The sequence below is a fragment of the Chiloscyllium punctatum genome, chromosome 44 (assembly GCF_047496795.1).
Source record: "Chiloscyllium punctatum isolate Juve2018m chromosome 44, sChiPun1.3, whole genome shotgun sequence".
NCBI lineage: Eukaryota > Metazoa > Chordata > Chondrichthyes > Orectolobiformes > Hemiscylliidae > Chiloscyllium > Chiloscyllium punctatum.
Window position 1 is genome coordinate 20361527 of NC_092782.1, and position 17759 is coordinate 20379285.

Genomic DNA, 17759 nt, shown 5'->3' on the forward strand with positions numbered 1-17759 from the left:
TCATTTCAGTTGCATGACACTGTAATCTTTTGTTATAAATTCTGTGTCTTATGGTCCTGCCTCAACTACATGATGAAGGAGCAGCGCTCCAAAAGCTAGTGCTTCCAAATAAACCTGTCAGACTATAACCCGGTGTTGTGTGATTTTTAACTTTATCAACAAATACCAACAATTAATGCTGTCAAAATGTCCAAAAAGGCCAGGGGATTTGACTGACTTCAAAAAGAATTGACTGTTATTAAAGATGGATTGAAGTAGCAAAAGACTTGTTACAAACATAGCAGAGTTAGTAACTAAAGCCCTGGAAAGGATCTTTGTGATACACAGGTTCTTGGAGGAACTAATATCTGACAACAGACCTCAATTCGTATAAAAGGAAATCCGAAAGTTCACTTTAGAGGCCTATATAAATCAGATGATAAAATCTCCACTTCATCCTCCATCACATGGAGAAGCAGAGAGGATGGTAAAGATTGCAATGTCACTGATGCAAAAGAATGTAGCCAGAAAATCAGCACTACTCAGTTACAGAGCAGCACTATTGAATAGTGGGTATTCATCAGCCAAGTTGTTAATGAGGAGGTTAAAAGTGGATCTACCAGTTTTAAAGTTTAATTTCAAGAACAAAGAAAATTACAGCACAGGAATCGGCTCTTCAGTCCTCCAAGCCTGCGCCAATCCAGATCCTCTATCTAAACCTGTCACCTATTTTCACAGGATCTGTATCCCTTTGCTCCCTGCCCATTCATGTATCTGTCTAGATACAACTTAACTGACACTATGGTTCCCACTCCTACCACCTCCGCTGGCAACACATTCCAGGCAACCACCACCCTCTGCTTAAAGAACCTTTGCACACATATCTCCCTAAATCTTTCGCCTCTCACTTTGAGCTCATGACCCCGAGTAATTGAGTCCTCCACTCTGGGAAAAGGTTTCTTGCTATCCACCCTGTCTACACCTCCCATGATTTTGTAGGCCTCAATCAGGTCCACCGTCAACCTCCTTCTTTGCAATGAAATTAATCCTAAACTATTCATCCTCTCCTCATAGCTGGTGCTCTCTATACCAGGCAACATCCTGGTGAACCTCCTCTGCACCCTCTCCAAAACATCCATATCTTTTTGGTAATGGGGCGACCAGAAATGTATGCAGTGTTCCAAATGTGGCCGAACCAAAGTCTGAGACAACTGTAACATATCCTGCCAACTCTTGTACTCCATATCCATCCAATGAAGGAAAACATGCCGTAAGCCTTCTTGACCACTCCATCGATGTGCGTTGCCACCTTCAAGGAAAAATGGACCTGAACACCCAGATCTCTCTGTACATCAATTTTCCCCATTTCCTTTCCATATACTGTATTGTTCGCTGTTGAACTGCATCTTCCAAAATGCATCACCTTGCATTTGCCCGGACTGAGGTCTATCTGTCATTTCACTGCCCAACTCTCCAAGCTATCTATATTCTGCTGTATTCTCTGACAGCCCCCTTCACTATCTGCGACTCCAAAAATCTTAGTGTCATCTGCAAACTGGCTAATGAGGCAACCTACACCTTCCTCCAAATCATTTATATACATCACAAACAACAGTGGTCCCAGCATGGATCCCTGTGGGACATCACTAGTCACAGGTTTCCATTTTGAGAAGTTCCCTTCCTCTACTACTCCCTGTCTCCTGTTGCTCAACCAGTTCTCTATCCATCCAGCTAGAAAACACTGAAGCCCATGTGACTTCACTTTCTTCGTCAGCCCGGGGAACCTTATTTTCCCCATCAATCAACTTTGTCACCTCTTCAAAGAATTCTATTAGGTTTGTAAGACATGACCTTCCCTGCACAAAACCATGCTGCCTATCACTGATAAGCCCATTTTCTTCCAAATGGGTACATATCCGATTCCTCAGTATCTTCTCCAGTGGCTTCCCTACCACTGACATCAGGCTCACCAGTCTGTAACTACCTGGATTATCCCTGCTACCCTTCTTAAACAAGGGGACAACATTAGCAATTCTCCAGTCTGCTGGGACCTCCATCCATGTTCCAGGATGCTGCAAAGATATCTGTTAAAGCCCAGCTATTTTGTCTCTTGCTTCCCTCAGTAACCTGGGATAGATCCCATCTGGTCCTGGAGACTTGTCCACCTTAATGCCTTTTAGAATACACAACACTTCCTCCCTCCTTATGCCGACTTGACCTAGAGTAATCAAAGATTTATCCCTAACCTCAACAAAGCACCCATTAAGAATCTCACCCTTTTTCTCTGACTCCACCCATAACTTTCCTCCTTTATTCTTGAGTGGGCCAACCCTTTTCCTAATTACCCTCTTGTTCCTTATATATGAATAAAAGGCTTTGGGGTTTTCCTTAACCCTGCTCACTAAAGATATTTCATGACCTCTTTTCGCCCTCTTAATTCCTCATCCTAATTCAAGCCAAATATAATCTTCCAAGAAAATCAGATGCTAGAAAAAATGGAGAAAACCCACAACAGAGGCAATACAATGCGACAGAAAGTGAAAGCATTGTTGTATTTAAAACCAGAGCAGAAAAGCTGGTTGACGGACAGAAAATCAGAAGCAGCAGTCATCAGAGTGACAGATCAGCCATAAGCTCATATAATCAGACACTTGAAAGTGTCATTCAGGAAGAGCAGGAGAGCAATGATCTTACTTGAGCGAAAAAGTGAGACTGAGTACGATTATCACAAGATGTGGGACAGAGGTGGGTCACACCAAATTGACAATGTACAGAGCGTTATAATAATTCCACACATGGTACAACATGATTATGTTGAAGTCAAGCAAGCCAGATTGGGGTGCCAGTCAGAGTTCCAGATCATCTTGATCTTGAGATTCAGATTTTGAGAGGGGTAGGGGAGAATGGATGATGGTGACAATAATTACAATTTGGGCGGCACGGTGGCTCAGTGGTTAGCACAGGTGTCTCTCAGCACCAGGGACCAGGGTCTGATTCCAATCTCGGGTGACTGTCTGTGTGGCATTTGCACATTCTCCCCGTGTCTGTGTGGGTTTCCTCCCTGTGCTCTGGTTTCCTCCTACAATCACAAAGATGTGCAGGTTAGGTGAACTGGCCATGCTACATTGCCCATAGTGTTCAGGGATGTGTAGGTTAGGTGCATTAGTTTAGGGTAAATGTAGAGTAATAGGGTAGGAGAGTGGGTCAGGGAGGATTACTCTTCATAGGGTCAGTGTGGACTTGTTGGGCTGAACGCCCTGTTTCCACACGGTAGTCATTACAATGACTATGTCAATAAACCAAAGTAATAATAAAAACGTAATCATGTAAAATAAGTAAGAGAAACACCTGGGGAAGATGCACGATAATGGAATAGGCAAAAGACAATGTTGCTTTGATATCAGTTGCATAGGATGGATGAAGTCATCAGACTAGAAGAAGCATGTAAAGAGAGAGGTCTTAAACACTACTGTACAGAAGTGTGTTTAGTAACCTGCAATGTACAGGTGTAAATAAAACAACGGTACGTCAGGAGTGAAAGAATGTTCCTCAAGGATAAAGTGTATACATATATTCTTACGGCCCACAGATATTAAACAGAGGTATCTAACTTTTCTTGTAGTAGTATTATCCTACAAAACAATCTCAACAGGAGCTCAGAGTTTTCCTTCTGTAGGTTCACTCTGGATCAGTCCATGTCCCTAAACTCTCCCCTTTTTCACTTAACTCTGAAGCAGTGTTTGATGTCATCATTTCCATTTAAAGAACTTGGGATTAGTTTTTTTTATAAGAAACTGGAGTTTATGTTTTACAGTTATTGTCATTAACAGGTGTGGGAGAAGCTTCTCTTCGCTTTGTGTTTCTTCCACGCTCTCATTCAAGAACGCAGGATGTTTGGTTCACTCGGCTGGAATATCCCTTATGAATTCAATGAATCTGATCTCAGGATCAGTGCAAAGCAGGTTCAGGTATGTCACAGTGATAGACTGTGTTGAAAGAATGCTCAAATGATAATGAATTACAATCATTAAATTGCTGTGCTATTGTTAAATCTGGATTCCCTTGTTAACAGTTTCAATGTGGCCCTGTTGGTGACATTCTCCCATTTGAGTTGCACTTATATAGCACCTTTCACAACTTTAGTATGTACAAATGTCCTTCAGTTCAAAAATGTGCGGGTTAGGTGAATTGGCCATACTAAATTGCCCATAGTGTTCAGGGATGTGTCTGTTTGGGAAAATTAGTTTGGGAAAATGTAGAGTAATAGGGCGGGGAATGGGTCTGGGTGGGATACTCTTTGGAGGATCAGTATAGACTTGTTGGGCAAACTGGCCTGTTTCCACACTGTAGGGATTCTCTGATTCATTGACAGTTCAAGACACCATACCTGGTATTACCTAGTTTGAAATAGGTCAGTTTCATAATTTAGTTAAGGTGTTTTGATGAGTTTTATGAGATTGGTTTTGGAATGAACCAGTTTTCTTATGAGAAAAAGCTGGACAGGCTGTGCTTGTTTCCATTGGAGTTCAGGAAAGTGAGGGATAATCTGATTGAAGTGAGTACAAATTCTGACTGGTCTGGACAAGGTCGATCTGGAAAGAAATGCTTCCTTTTGCATTTTGGTAAGGCAAATCAAGGCAGGACTTATACACATAATGGTAAGGACCTGGTCACAGATTTCCATTTTAAGGAGTTCCCTTCCTCTACTATTCCCTGTCTCCTGTTGCTCAACCAGTTCTCTATCCATCCAGCTAGAAAACCCTGAAGCCCATGCGACTTCACTTTCTTCATCAGCCCGGGGAACCTTATTTTCCCCATCAATCAACAAAGTGACCTTGGAGTGCAGGACCATTATTCCTCGAACGTAGAGTTGCAGTATAGTGAAGAAGGTGTTTGGTATGCTTGCCTTTATTGGCCGGTGCTGGAAGAGCACAGCAGTTCAGGCAGCATCCAAGGAGCATTTACTGCAGTTGAACGGCAGGTTTGGTTACACCCTTGGTGACAGACTGTATGGAGTTTGCACATTCTCCCTGTGTTTTCATGGGTTTCCTCTGGGTGCTCTGGTTTTCTCCCACAGTCCAAAGATGTGTAAGTTAGGTGGATTGGCTATGCTAAATTGCCCATAGTGTCCAATGATGCATAGGTTAGGTGGATTGGACATGCAAAATTGCAAATAGTGTCCAGTGATGTGTAGATTAGGTGAATTGCCATGGGAAATGTGGGATTACAGGGATAGGGTGGGATGGCGCTCTTTGGAATGGCCTGGTTCCACACTTTAGGGATTGTAGAATTCTTATATTAATGAGGGAACATTTATTTTTTAAATCTGTGGGACATGTGGGACCTTGTCAAAAGCCATACTAAAATCATGTCTTGCACATTCTGTAATTTTGATGACCAGCTTAAACACAATAGGCTAAAGGGCACCTTTCCATGCTGTACAAACACTGTGACTCTTTAGCTGCTTTACTCTCATCATTCCATCTTCTTACATCTTCACCAATAAATTCAATCAGGTTAGTCAGACACTGTCTTGATGTAACAATTCCATGTGGCTGTCCTTGATTACGTTGAGCCAAAATAATAGTTTATCCTGTCTCTGAGAACTGAATCCAATAATTCTTCCATTGTTGAGGTTTGATTGACTGTGATTATTCAGTCTAATCCTTGCTGTATTTTTAAACAAAGTAAAAACATCAGTTGTTCTCCAATCCTCTGGGACCAAACCTGCATCCATTTGAGGGTTGTTAAATGATGATCAGAGGCTCTGCTATTTCTACCATGGCTTATTTTAACGGCCTGGAATACATTTCATCTGCTCCAGGTAGAGCGGCCTCTACAGTACCTTTACTTTTTACTCTTTCCTGGACCTTATTTTTCCCTAAGATATTCCCTGAGATTTAATGCATTGATAATATATCTTTGGATTCTTGATTTTGCTTGACCGTATTGTTTCATGCTCTCCCTTTTGCTTTCCTAATTTCCTTTTTTTATTTCACCCCGGTATGTTCTATGTTCCTTTCAGCTTTCTGCATACTCATTTCTTAGTGTCTGACATAAGCTTTCCTTTTCTGTTTTATCTTACCTTGCAGATACTTGACATCCAGGGTACTATAGATTTGATCATTTCAGTCTTTCACTTTGTGGGAACATAGTTATTCTAAATTCCTAAATTTCCCTTTGAATGCCACCTGCTACTTGATTACCTTCAGCACCTGTTTCCAGTTCACCTTTGCTAAAACACACCTTAACTTAGTTAAATAAGCCTTACCTCAATTTAGAACTTTCAACCCTGCCCCATCTTTCATCTTTTCCATAATTATCATAAAGCTGAATTATAATCAGTACTACCAGAAATGCTCCCCTGCTGTCACTGCTATCAGCTGTCCAGATTCATTTCCTAAAACTAAGTAAGGTGTGGTGAGTTGAGATGACAGTGACTGTTCTTGACATCAAAGCTGCATTTGACCAATCGTGGCTAAAATGAACCTGAGCAAAACTGAAGTCATAGAGTCATAGAGTCCTACAGCATGGAGACCTAAATGCCCTTCTATACTAACCCCATTTCCCTGCCATTGACCCACATCCTTCTATAACTTTCCTGTCTATGTATTTGTCCAAATGTCTTTTAAATGCTGTTAAAGTACCTGCCTCAACCACTTCTACTGACAGCTAATTCATATGCATGTGTAAAAAAAGTTACCCCTCAGGTTCCCTTTTATTCTTTCCCCACTAACCTTAAACTGATGCCCTCTAGTCCAAGATTTCTCCAATTCTGGGAAAAAGAGTGCGTACATTGACCCTATTCCTGCCTCTCATGACCTTATACACCTCCATAAGGTGCCCCCCTCAGTCTCATATGCTCTAAAGAAAAGTGTCCTAGCTTGTCCAACCTCTCCCTATAACTGTTGAGTCCTGGCAACATCCTTGTAAATTTCTCCTGCACTCTTTGCAGTTTAATAACATTCTTCCTATAGCAAGGTGACCAAACCTGAACATAATACTCCAAGTGCAGCCTCACCAACAACCTGTACAATTGCAATATACCTTCCCAATTTCTTTACTCAATGCCCTGACTGATGAAGGCCAATCTGTCAAAAGCCTTCTTCACTGCCCTGTCTACCCGTGACTCCACTCTCAGAGAACTGTGCACCTGAACTCCAAGGTCCCTCTGTTCCACTACATGCCTTAAGGCCCTACCATTCACCATGAAACTCCTACCTTTATTTGACTTTCCAAAATGCAAAGGTCAATGGGAATCTGGGAGGAAACTTCCCACTGGTTGGAGTCATACCTGGCAAAAAGATGGTTGTCATTATCAGAGGTCAGTTCGAGGAAATATATCATCGTTCCTTCAATGTCGCTGGTTCAAAATCCTGGAACTCCCTCCCTAATGACATTGTGAGTCTACAATGTACCTACAGCAAATGAACTCCAACGGTTCAAGGAGGCAGTTTACGACCACCTTCTCAAGGGAAACTAAGGATGGGTAATAAATGCTAGCCCAGCCAGTGACTCCCATATCCCATGAACGAGTAAAAAAAAGTTCCAAACTATGTATTGTATTCTTGGATTAGTCAAAATATTTCTTCTAAACGATCTCAAGAATTCTGTTCCCTCCATTCATTCTAAACTAAACCCTAAAACTATCTTAATTGATATTGGGGTAGTTAAAGCCCCCATTATTACTGCCTTGCAGTGCTCAGAGATTTGCTACATTTTCTTTTCGATCTCCCTCTGACTGTTTAGGGTTTCTGGGTCACTTGCAGCGGTGTAACTGCCTCCATTTTCCTTCCTACCTCCTTCGCTCAATTGATATGTCCTCATATGATGATCCTTTTCGTGGGCGGCACGGTGGCACAGTGGTTAGCACTGCTGCCTCACAGCGCCGGAGACCCGGGTTCAATTCCCGCCTCAGGCGACTGACTGTGTGGAGTTTGCACGTTCTCCCCGTGTCTGTGTGGGTTTCCTCCGGGTGCTCCGGTTTCCTCCCACAGTCCAAAGATGTGCAGGTCAGGTGAATTGGCCATACTAAATTGCCCGTAGTGTTAGGTAAGGGGTAGATATAGGGGTATGGGTGGGTTACGCTTCGGCGGGGCGGTGTGGACTTGTTGGGCCGAAGGGCCTGTTTCCACACTGTAAGTAATCTAATCTTTTACATACCATCTTCCTCATAGCTGTCATTTTTCTTCCACCAACGTTGCCAGCACCCTCCTATTTTGAATGACCCCTTGATTTTATGTAAAATTCCTGTATTTAGGAATGTGGAGTTGCCATCCCTGTCCCTTCTTAAGCTATGTTTCTGTAATAGCAAACATTTTAATGAGATTATTGGTCTCTCAGTGTTGATGAGCTCAAGTTGGTTGGATGGCTGGTTTGTGATAACGAATGATGCAAACAGCGTGGGTTCAATTATCACACCAGCTGTGGTTACCATAAAGGATTCTCCTTCTCAACTTCTCCCTTGCCTGAAGTGAGGTGACTGTCAGTTCAAACCACCACCAAGTTGTTTCTTTCGAACGAAAGAGTAGGCCTTGTAGTCCAAGAAGACCTTCATTAATGTCTACTGCATAAAATAGGATATTCCTGTACTTTTCAAGTATAGGCAGAGTTGTAAAGTAGAAAATGTGGCAGCTAATGTTCAACAGCAAGCTCCCACAAACAGTTTTGAGATAAATAGCTAGGTAATGTTTCAGCCAATTTCAATGCTTCAGGGAGAAATCTTCTGCTCTTCAAAGTAGTGCCACGGGATCTTTAATGCTTAGTTTCTGTGCTCAAAACCCTGGAGTGAGACTTGATGAGAATACTGTCCTACAGCCAAGCCCACAAACGTAGCTGACATAATTCAGGCTACACTCTGGCCCAGTACTAATGAAATATTAATTTGCCTGTAAAACACTCTGAGCACATGACTGATGTCATGTAACTGATATCATGTAAATGCATCTTTTTCTTTGAGCTGAGCAAAATGATTTACTTTCAGATGCAGATTGCAGAGTGGATAAAGTGTCTGATCTATTGCAATATGTCCACAGATATTCCTGAATGAATACAATCGGGTTCCTTTCGAAGCTCTGATCTACCTGACTGGAGAGTGTAACTATGGTGGCCGTGTGACAGATGACTATGATCGACGGCTCCTCATCAGCCTGCTGGAGAATTTCTACTGTCAAAGTGTCATCAGTGATGACTGCTACAAATTCTCTGCCAGCGGTATCTACTTTGTCCCCAGGAGAAACAGCTATGAGAGTTATTTGGAATACATAAAGCAATTACCCCTCAATGCAGATCCAGAGGTATAATAAAGTGTTGTGAGACTGAAGTGGGTGAAGTGTTAGGACTGAGGGTGAATTGTTATGGGCCAGGCCAGACACCCACAACACATTCTCAGAAGGTAGCCCAGACCCTAACTTTTCCAGTTGTTTTAAGCAGGTGTAGAGCGGATATTCCAGTAGTGATGCAGCTGGTCAAACCACTGCATTTTAAACAAAACAAAATTCACTTACAAGATTATTGAGTGAAACACAAACAAAAGAGAACATAATAATGAATAACTTGACCTATCCAAAACCCCAACAGACCATCCCAAATTAATGATACTGTTCCAAATACCTGCAACAATCCCCATAAACACCCCTTGGCAAAAAAGGTAAAATCAAACTCAGGGTCTTAAAGGAGAGAGGGAGAGAGAGATGACAGAGGGACTCAGCATGGAACACCTTCTTCCATGTCACTGTTTCTTGGACCAGCAGCCTCAAACTGAACTGACTGCTTTCAGTGAACAGCCAGACTGCTAAAACCAACCCAAACCAAACCAAACCAAACCAGAGAAAAGCTGAGTTGGGAGAACAGGCCACTCCCCCCCCCCTTCCATTGTACAAGTTTTGGTTTTAAAACGTGATAGCATTCTCAAGCAGATCAACCCCAGACATTTCAGAGTCTGTGTCTTTAATGATGTCCTGAAAAAAAAACTAAAGAAGCAGCATCATCACAGACTGCAATTGGCCAATCCACTTGTAAACCTTCATATCTTCAAATAATTTCACAGACCAATCACAGGTCTCAATCAGTTTGGAGAAGTTATTGTATTTAATATCACTCACTTATGTGCATGCTTATTCCCATTTGTCATCTGGAAAGGATGACTTACCAGTTATGGAGGATGACTGCAACAGTTTCTCCTGTAGAGTACTTCTGTTCTTCCTGACCCATAAGCAGTTCTGGAAAGGCACTTTGCCACTCGTCTGCACCCTCTTAGAAATCTTAATCATTAAATTGTGGAGCCCAAGTTAACAACAGTGAATGAGGTGGACCCTTTCAGGTTTGTTCAGTGCCTGCCTTGGTCGAGACTAAAAGTATCCTTTGATGTGTCTGTTTAGTTTCTCCCACTCATTTCTTGGTCAGGCCTTTGGGTTGCACGAAAATGCAAATATCACGAAAGAACAGAAGGAGACGCAGAGGCTTTTCGATGGGATCCTGAGCACACTGCCTCGTGAGGTGAGCCCTGTCTTTTTTGAATGCAGGTGATTTTGATCTGTGTGAGTACAGTCGCGTGAGTGACAGCTCCATCTAGCAGCAGATTGTATGTTACTCATGGTTTTGTTATTCTGACTGATGGTGCGAGACTGTCACCCCGTGGGTACACAATACTCTTGAAGAAAGTCTGCCTGAAATTGAGGCAAAAATGCTCAGCTTTATTCTTTGAATGGCAATCTATCCGATATACCAATGATTATAATCAGAGCCATCCATTGTTATCTGACGTAACAATGGTTATAGCAGGTGACAATAGATGGTTCAGATTAAACAATGTGAACCAATCTGAGAGGTCACAGAGCATCATAAAATCTCAAGTAGCTACATGAGCTGCTCAATTGAATTATAACCTCCATTATTACCTCTGAGGAATTTGTACACAATATTTATATTCTGAATTAGAGTGACAATGTTAGCAGTCCAGGACACACAATTCAGATCTTAGAACATAGAACAGTACAGCACAGAACAGGCCCTTCAGCCCATGATGTTGTGCCGACCACTGATCCTCATGTATGCACCCTCAAATTTCTGTGACCATATGCATGTCCAGTAGTCTCTTAAATGTCCCCAATGACCCTGCCTCCACAACTGCCATGGCAACGCATTCCATGCTCTCACGACTCTGTGTAAAGAACCCGCCTCTGACATTCTCTCTATATTTCCTCCAACTAGCTTAAAACTATGACCCCTCAATTAGGTCCCCTCTTCTCCTTCTTTTCTCCAATGAAAAAAGTCCGAGCTCAGTCAACCTCTCCTCATAAGATAAGCCCTCCAGTCCAGGCAGTATCCTGGAAAACCTCCTCTGAACCCGCTCCAAAGCATCCACATCTTTCTTATAATAGGGCGACCAGAACTGGACGCAGTATTCCAAGTGCGGTCTAACCAAAGTTTTATAGAGCTGCAACAAGATCTCACGACTCTTAAACTCAGTACCCCTGTTAATGAAAGCCAAAACACCATAAGCTTTCTTAACAGCCCTGTCCACTTGAGTGGCCATTTTAAGGGATCTATGTACCTGCACACCAAGATCCTCTGTTCCTCCACACTGCCAAGAATCCTATCCTTAACCCTGTACTCAGCTTTCAAATTCGACCTTCCAAAATGCATCACCTCGCATTTATCCAGGTTGAACGCCATCTGCCACCTCTCAGCCCATCTCTGCATCCTGTCAATGTCCCGCTGCAGCCTACAACAGCCCTCTATACTGTCAACGACACCTCCAACCTTTGTGTCATCTGCAAACTTGCTTAACCATCCTTCAATCCCTTCATCCAAGTCATTAATAAAAATTACAAACAGTAGAGGCCCAAGGACAGAGCCCTGTGGAACACCACTCACCACTGACTTCCAAGGAGAGTATTTTCCTTCTACTACCACTCGCTGTCTTCTGTTGGCCAGCCAATTCTGTATCCAGACAGCTATGTTCCCCTGAATCCCATTCCTCCTGACCTTCTGAATGAGCCTACCATGGGGAACCTTATCAAATGCCTTGCTGAAGTCCATATACATCACATCCACAGCTCGACCCTCATCAACTTTTCTAGTCACATCCTCAAAGAACTCGATAAGGTTTGTGAGGGATGACCTGCCCCTCACAAAGCCGTGCTGACTGCATTTAATCAAGCCATGCTCTTCCAGATGGTCATGAATCCTATCCCTCAGAATCCTTTCTAACACCTTGCAGACGACAGACGTGAGACTTACTGGTCTGTAATTGCCGGGGATTTCCCTATTTCCTTTCTTGAAGAGAGGAATGACATTTGCGTCTCTCCAGTCCTTGGGTACGACTCCAGTGGAGAGCGAGGATGCAAAGATCTTCGCAAGTGGCGAAGCAATCGCATTTCTCATTTCCCAAAGCAGCTGAAGACAAATCTGGTCCGGGCCTGGCGACTTGTCAATCTTAATGTTTGACAAAATTTTCAGCACATCAGCTTCCTCTATCTCTATCCATTCCAGCATGCACACCTGCTCTTCAAAGGTTTCATTCACTAGAAAGTTTGTTTCTTTCGTAAAGACAGATGCAAAAAACTTATTTAGGGCTTCCCCGACCTCCTCAGACTCCACACACAAATTCCCTATGCTATCTCTGATCGGCCTTACTCTTTCTTTGACCATTCTCTTATTCCTCACATAAGTGTAAAATGCCTTTGTGTTCTCCCTAATCCGTTCTGCCAAGCCTTTCTCGTGCCCCCTCCTGGCTCTCCTCAGACCATTTTTGAGCTCCTTCCTCACCTGCCTGTAATCCTGTAGAGCTGAGCTTGACCCTAGCTTCCTCCACCTTATGTAAAGCTACCTTCTTCCTTTTGACGAGAAGCTCCACCGCTCTCGTCATCCAAGGTTCCTTTATCTTACCCCTTCTTGCCTGTTTCAGAGGGACATATTTATTCATCACTTGCAACAACTGTTCCTTAAACAATCTCCACATGTCTATAGTGCCTTTACCATGGAACAATTGCTCCCAATCCATGCTTTCTAACTCATGTCTAATCGCATCTTCCCCAATTAAATATCCTCCCATTTTGCCTAATCCTCTCCTTCTCCATAGCTATGTAGAATGTGAGACTGTTGTGGTCACTATCACCAAAATGCTCTCCCACCACAAGATCTGATACCTGCCCTGGCTCATTTCCGAGCACCAAATCCAGAATGGCCTCTCCCTTGTCAACATACTGAGTTAGGAAACCCTCCTGAACACACCTTACAAAAACAGCTCCATTCAAATCTTCTGCTCGAAGGAGGTTCCAATCAAAATTGGGAAAGTTAATGTCACCCATTACAACAACCCTACTACGTTCACACTTTTCCAAAATCCGCTGACCTATGCTTTCTTCAATCTCCCTGCTGCTATTGGGGGGCCTGTAGTAAACCCCTAACGAGGTGACTGCTCCCTTGCTGTTCCTAATTTCCACCCATACTGACTCGATAGGCAGATCTTCCTCGACAATGGAAGCTTCTGTAACTGTGATACCCTCTCTGATTAGTAGTGCTACACCCCCTCATCTTCCCCCCCCCCCATTCTTTTTAAATGCTCTAAACCCTGGAACATCCAGCAACCATTCCTGCCCCTGAGAAACCCATGTCTCTGTTATGGCCACAACATCATTGCACCAGGTACTGATCCATGCTCTAAGTTCATCACTTTTATTCCTGATACTCCTTGCGTTAAAGCAAACACACTTTAACTGATCCTTTGGTTCCTTCCCAGTAAAATCCTTCCCACTAGCTGGTCTACCTCTTGCTATTGCCTCATCTGCATCAACTCTCACCTCCAGTATACAGCTCAGGTTCCCACTCCCCCTGCCATACTAGTTTAAACCCTCTCGAACTACTCGAGCAAACCTTCCACCCGGGATATCGGTCCCCCTCCAGTTCAGATGCAACCCGCCCTTCTTGTACAGGTCCCACCTTCCCCAGAAGGCATCCCAATTATCTACATATCTGAAGCCCTCCCTCCTACACCAGCTGAGCAGCCACATATTAAGCTGCGCCCGCTCCCTGTTCCTCGCCTCGCTATCTCGTGGCACCAGTAATAAGCTAGAGAACACTACTCTGTTCGTCCTGCTTTGCAGCTTCCATCCTAACTCCCTGAAATCACTTTTTATATCCTCGATCCTTTTCCTGGTTATGTCATTAGTGCCAATATGTAACACGATTTCTGGCTATTCGCCCTCCCCTTTTAGAACCTTATACCCCCGATCGGAGACGTCCCGGACCCTGGCACCAGGGAGGCAACATACCTTCCGGGAATCCCGATCCTGACCACAAAATCTTCTGTCGATTCCCCTAACTATTGAGTCTCCTATCACTAGTGCTTTTCTATTCTGCCCCCTTCCCTTCTTTGCCACAGTGTCAGACTCAGTGCCAGAGAACTGACTGCTATGGCTTTCCTCTGGTAGGTCATCCCCCCCAGCAGTAACCAAAACGGTATACTTATTGCTTAGGGGGAATGTCCACAGGGGATCTCTGCACTGTCTGACTGTCCCCTTTCCTCCCCCTAACTGTAACCCATTTATCCTTGTCCTGAGCCTTAGGAGTGACCAACTCCCAGTAACTCCTCTCAATTACCCCCTCAGCCTCCCGAATGATCCGTAGTTCATCCAGCTCCAGCTCCAATTCCCTAACACGGTTTTCAAGGAGCTGGAGTTGGGTGCACTTCCCACAGATGTAGCCATGTCTCCCACCTGCCACATTCTGCAGGAGGAGCAAGCAACTGCCCTAGCATCCATACCCGACTTATCTGAACACCCACTCAGTACTAAAGTAGAAAGCTTAGTTCAAGTTGCTATAAAATCAATAACAAACTTATATTCAACAGAGGAAGTTTAGAATGAACCTTCCCTTATTAGCTAGGTTAGAGGAGGAGGGCGGGTGGGAGACTCTACAGTTGTAGAGTCTCGGGTTTAGCCACCTTGCTGATATATATGGTCACTGCTTTCCTTCCCGGCTGCCCCTCCAGTCCTCGTCACTCCCCCTGCTGTTCCCGCTCCTTCTGTGAAAGGGAAAACACCGCTGTCCGCTACCAGTAAGTAATTTTTAAAAAATATCTTGCAGGGATTTAGTATTGCAACATTTCACTTGAATAGTGGAGGTGTCAGGATATTAGAGAACAGGAGGGAATATTAGTCTCTGAATTGCAAACTGTTTCTTGCTTGCAGGTCAGTGGAGGGGACAGATCATCATCTGAGATCGTACAGGAACTGGCCACAGATATTCTATCCAAAATCCCACCTGACTTTGTAATGGAGGATGTGATGGTGAGAAATAGCATATGTTTGTATTGCTGGGATCTCTGCTCTCTAATTTTGGCTCACTAAGTGAAAATGGTTCTTTTCAAGTTGGCAACCTATAAACATTGCAGATCCACAGGGATCAGTGCTGGGACCATAACTATTTTCTATACGTATTGATTTGGAGAAAGTAAGGACTGCAGATGCTGGAGACCAGAGTCAAAGACTGTGGTGCTGGAAAAGCACAGCCAGTCAGGCAATGTCTGAGGAGTAGGAGAATCGACGTTTCAGGCATTCCTGATGAAGGGCTTATGTCTGAAACATCGATTCTCCTGCTCCTCGGATGCTGCCTGACCGGCTGTGCTTTTCCAGCACCACAGTCTTTGATATTGACTTTGGAGGAAGGAAGTGAATGTACTGTAAGCAACTTTGCAGATGACACAAAAATAAGTCAAAAGGCAAGTTGAGGGGGATATAGTTGACAGAGAGATAATGAGGTTAAGTAAGTGACAAAAAGTTGGCAATAGACTATGATGTGGGAAAATGTGAATTCATTCATTTTGGAAGAGAGAATGAATGAACGAAGTATTATTTCAATAGAGAAAAATGACAGAAAGCTGCAATACAATGGGACTTGGGGTACTTGTGCACAAAACTCAAAAAGCGAGCATATACAGTAATCAGAACAGCTAATGGGAATATTACAAGACTTAAGTCTTACTGCAGCTGTGCAAGGTGCTGGTGAGACCCCTTCTGGAGTACTGTGGGGAGTTTTGGGTTCCTTTATTTAAGGAAAGATATTATTTCATCAGAGGCAGTTCAGAGAAGGGTCACTAGGAGGATCCCTGGTATGGAGAGTATCTTATGAGCAAAGGCTAAACAGTGTGGGACACAACTGATGAGAGAATAAGAGGTGATCTCATTGAAACATACAGGATTCTTAACAGGCTTTATAAGTAAACACTGAGAGGATGTTTCCCTCATGGGAGAGTCTGGGATCAGAGGATAGAACATCACCGTGATCTCTGAATTAGCAGTCCAGTGATAATCCCACTAGGCCATTGCCTCCCTTACATTGCAATTCACCCTCTTTCAGTCTGTCAGTGAATTAGAATATCTGTAACCTGTGCATTCTTAGTCACACCTTCCTCACCTAGAGGCCTACACTGAAACTAAATACCTTTTGATATTATGTTTTTTCTCATGGATGTTTGCTAATTATCTCCAATTATTTTGTTTCCTACTCATTACTTGAGTCTCATTCTTCTCCAAATGTCGTTGGAACAGGACAAGGCCATTCCGCCCCTTGAATCATTCACTAAGGTCTCAGTTGATCTGGATCTGATATTCATTCGCTGATCTGGATTACGTACTCCCAGATACCTTTCCCAAGAAAATATCCATCAGTTTCAGATTTGAGATTTTGAAATAGTTAGGAGTGAAGTTTCAAATGTCCAATCCTCCTTTTATGTGAAGAAATTGATTCTGGATGTTGCCCTAAAGAGTTTGGCTTGAATTTGAGGCCAATGTTCTCTCCTTGTTCTGAACATCTCCACCCAAGAAACTGTTTTAACACCATTACTCTGAGCATCATTCCACCATCTGTGACTATCATTCTGGCTATCGCTGACTACCAATCTGACAATCTTTCTGACTGTTACTGACTAACAATCTGACTGTTGTTCTATCGCTGTAAATCTGACAATCTTTCTGACTATGACTAACAATCTGACTGTTGTTCTATCCATCACTGACTGTCAATCTGACAATCTTTCTGTCCAACAATCTGACTGTTGTTCTATCCATTGCTGACTGTCAATCTGATAAACTTTCTGACAATTATTGACTAACAATCTGACTGTTCTTATATCTATCGCTGTAAATCTTTTACTGACTAACAATCTAACTGTTGTTCCATCCATTGCTGACTGTTAATCTGACAATCTTTCTGGCTATTACTGACTGATAATCTTTCTGACTATTACTGACTAACAATCTGACTGTTCTGTTGTTCTATCCATTGCTGACTGTCAATCTGACAATCTTTCTAAGCATTATTAACAATCTGTTGTTCCATCCATCGCTGACTGTCAATCTGACAATCTTTCTGACTAAAAATCTTGCTGTTGTTCTATCTATTGCTGTCAATCTGACAATCTTTATGACTATTGCTGACTGTCAATCTGTAATCTTTCTGACGATTACTGACTAAAAATCTGACTGTTCTTCTATCACTGTAAATCTGACAATCTTTCTGACTATTACTGACTGCAAATCTTTCTGACTATTATTGACTAACAATCTGACTGTTGTTCTATCCATTGTTGACTGTCGATCTGACAATCTTTCTAAGTATTACTAACAATCTGTTGTTCTATCCATCGCTAACTGTCAATCTGACAATCTTTCTGACTATTACTGACTAACAATCTGACTGTTCTTCTATCTATTGCTGTAAATCTGACAATCTGTCTGACTATTAGTGACTAACAATCTGACTGTTGTTCTGTCTAT

The 17759-nt window shown here is 42.9% G+C and overlaps 1 protein-coding gene across 3 annotated transcripts in view; it reads left to right on the plus strand.

The window, feature by feature from the left end:
• The window catches only part of LOC140466786 (dynein axonemal heavy chain 3-like), a 601941-nt gene that overhangs the window by 565140 nt on the left and 19042 nt on the right, over positions 1 to 17759 (plus strand). For all 3 annotated transcript variants that reach the window (XM_072562421.1, XM_072562422.1, XM_072562423.1), the window contains 4 exons: positions 3810 to 3947; positions 9015 to 9275; positions 10384 to 10476; positions 15174 to 15272. In XM_072562421.1, the coding sequence (XP_072418522.1) occupies positions 3810 to 3947; positions 9015 to 9275; positions 10384 to 10476; positions 15174 to 15272 (591 nt within the window). The remainder of the gene's footprint in view (positions 1 to 3809; positions 3948 to 9014; positions 9276 to 10383; positions 10477 to 15173; positions 15273 to 17759) is intronic.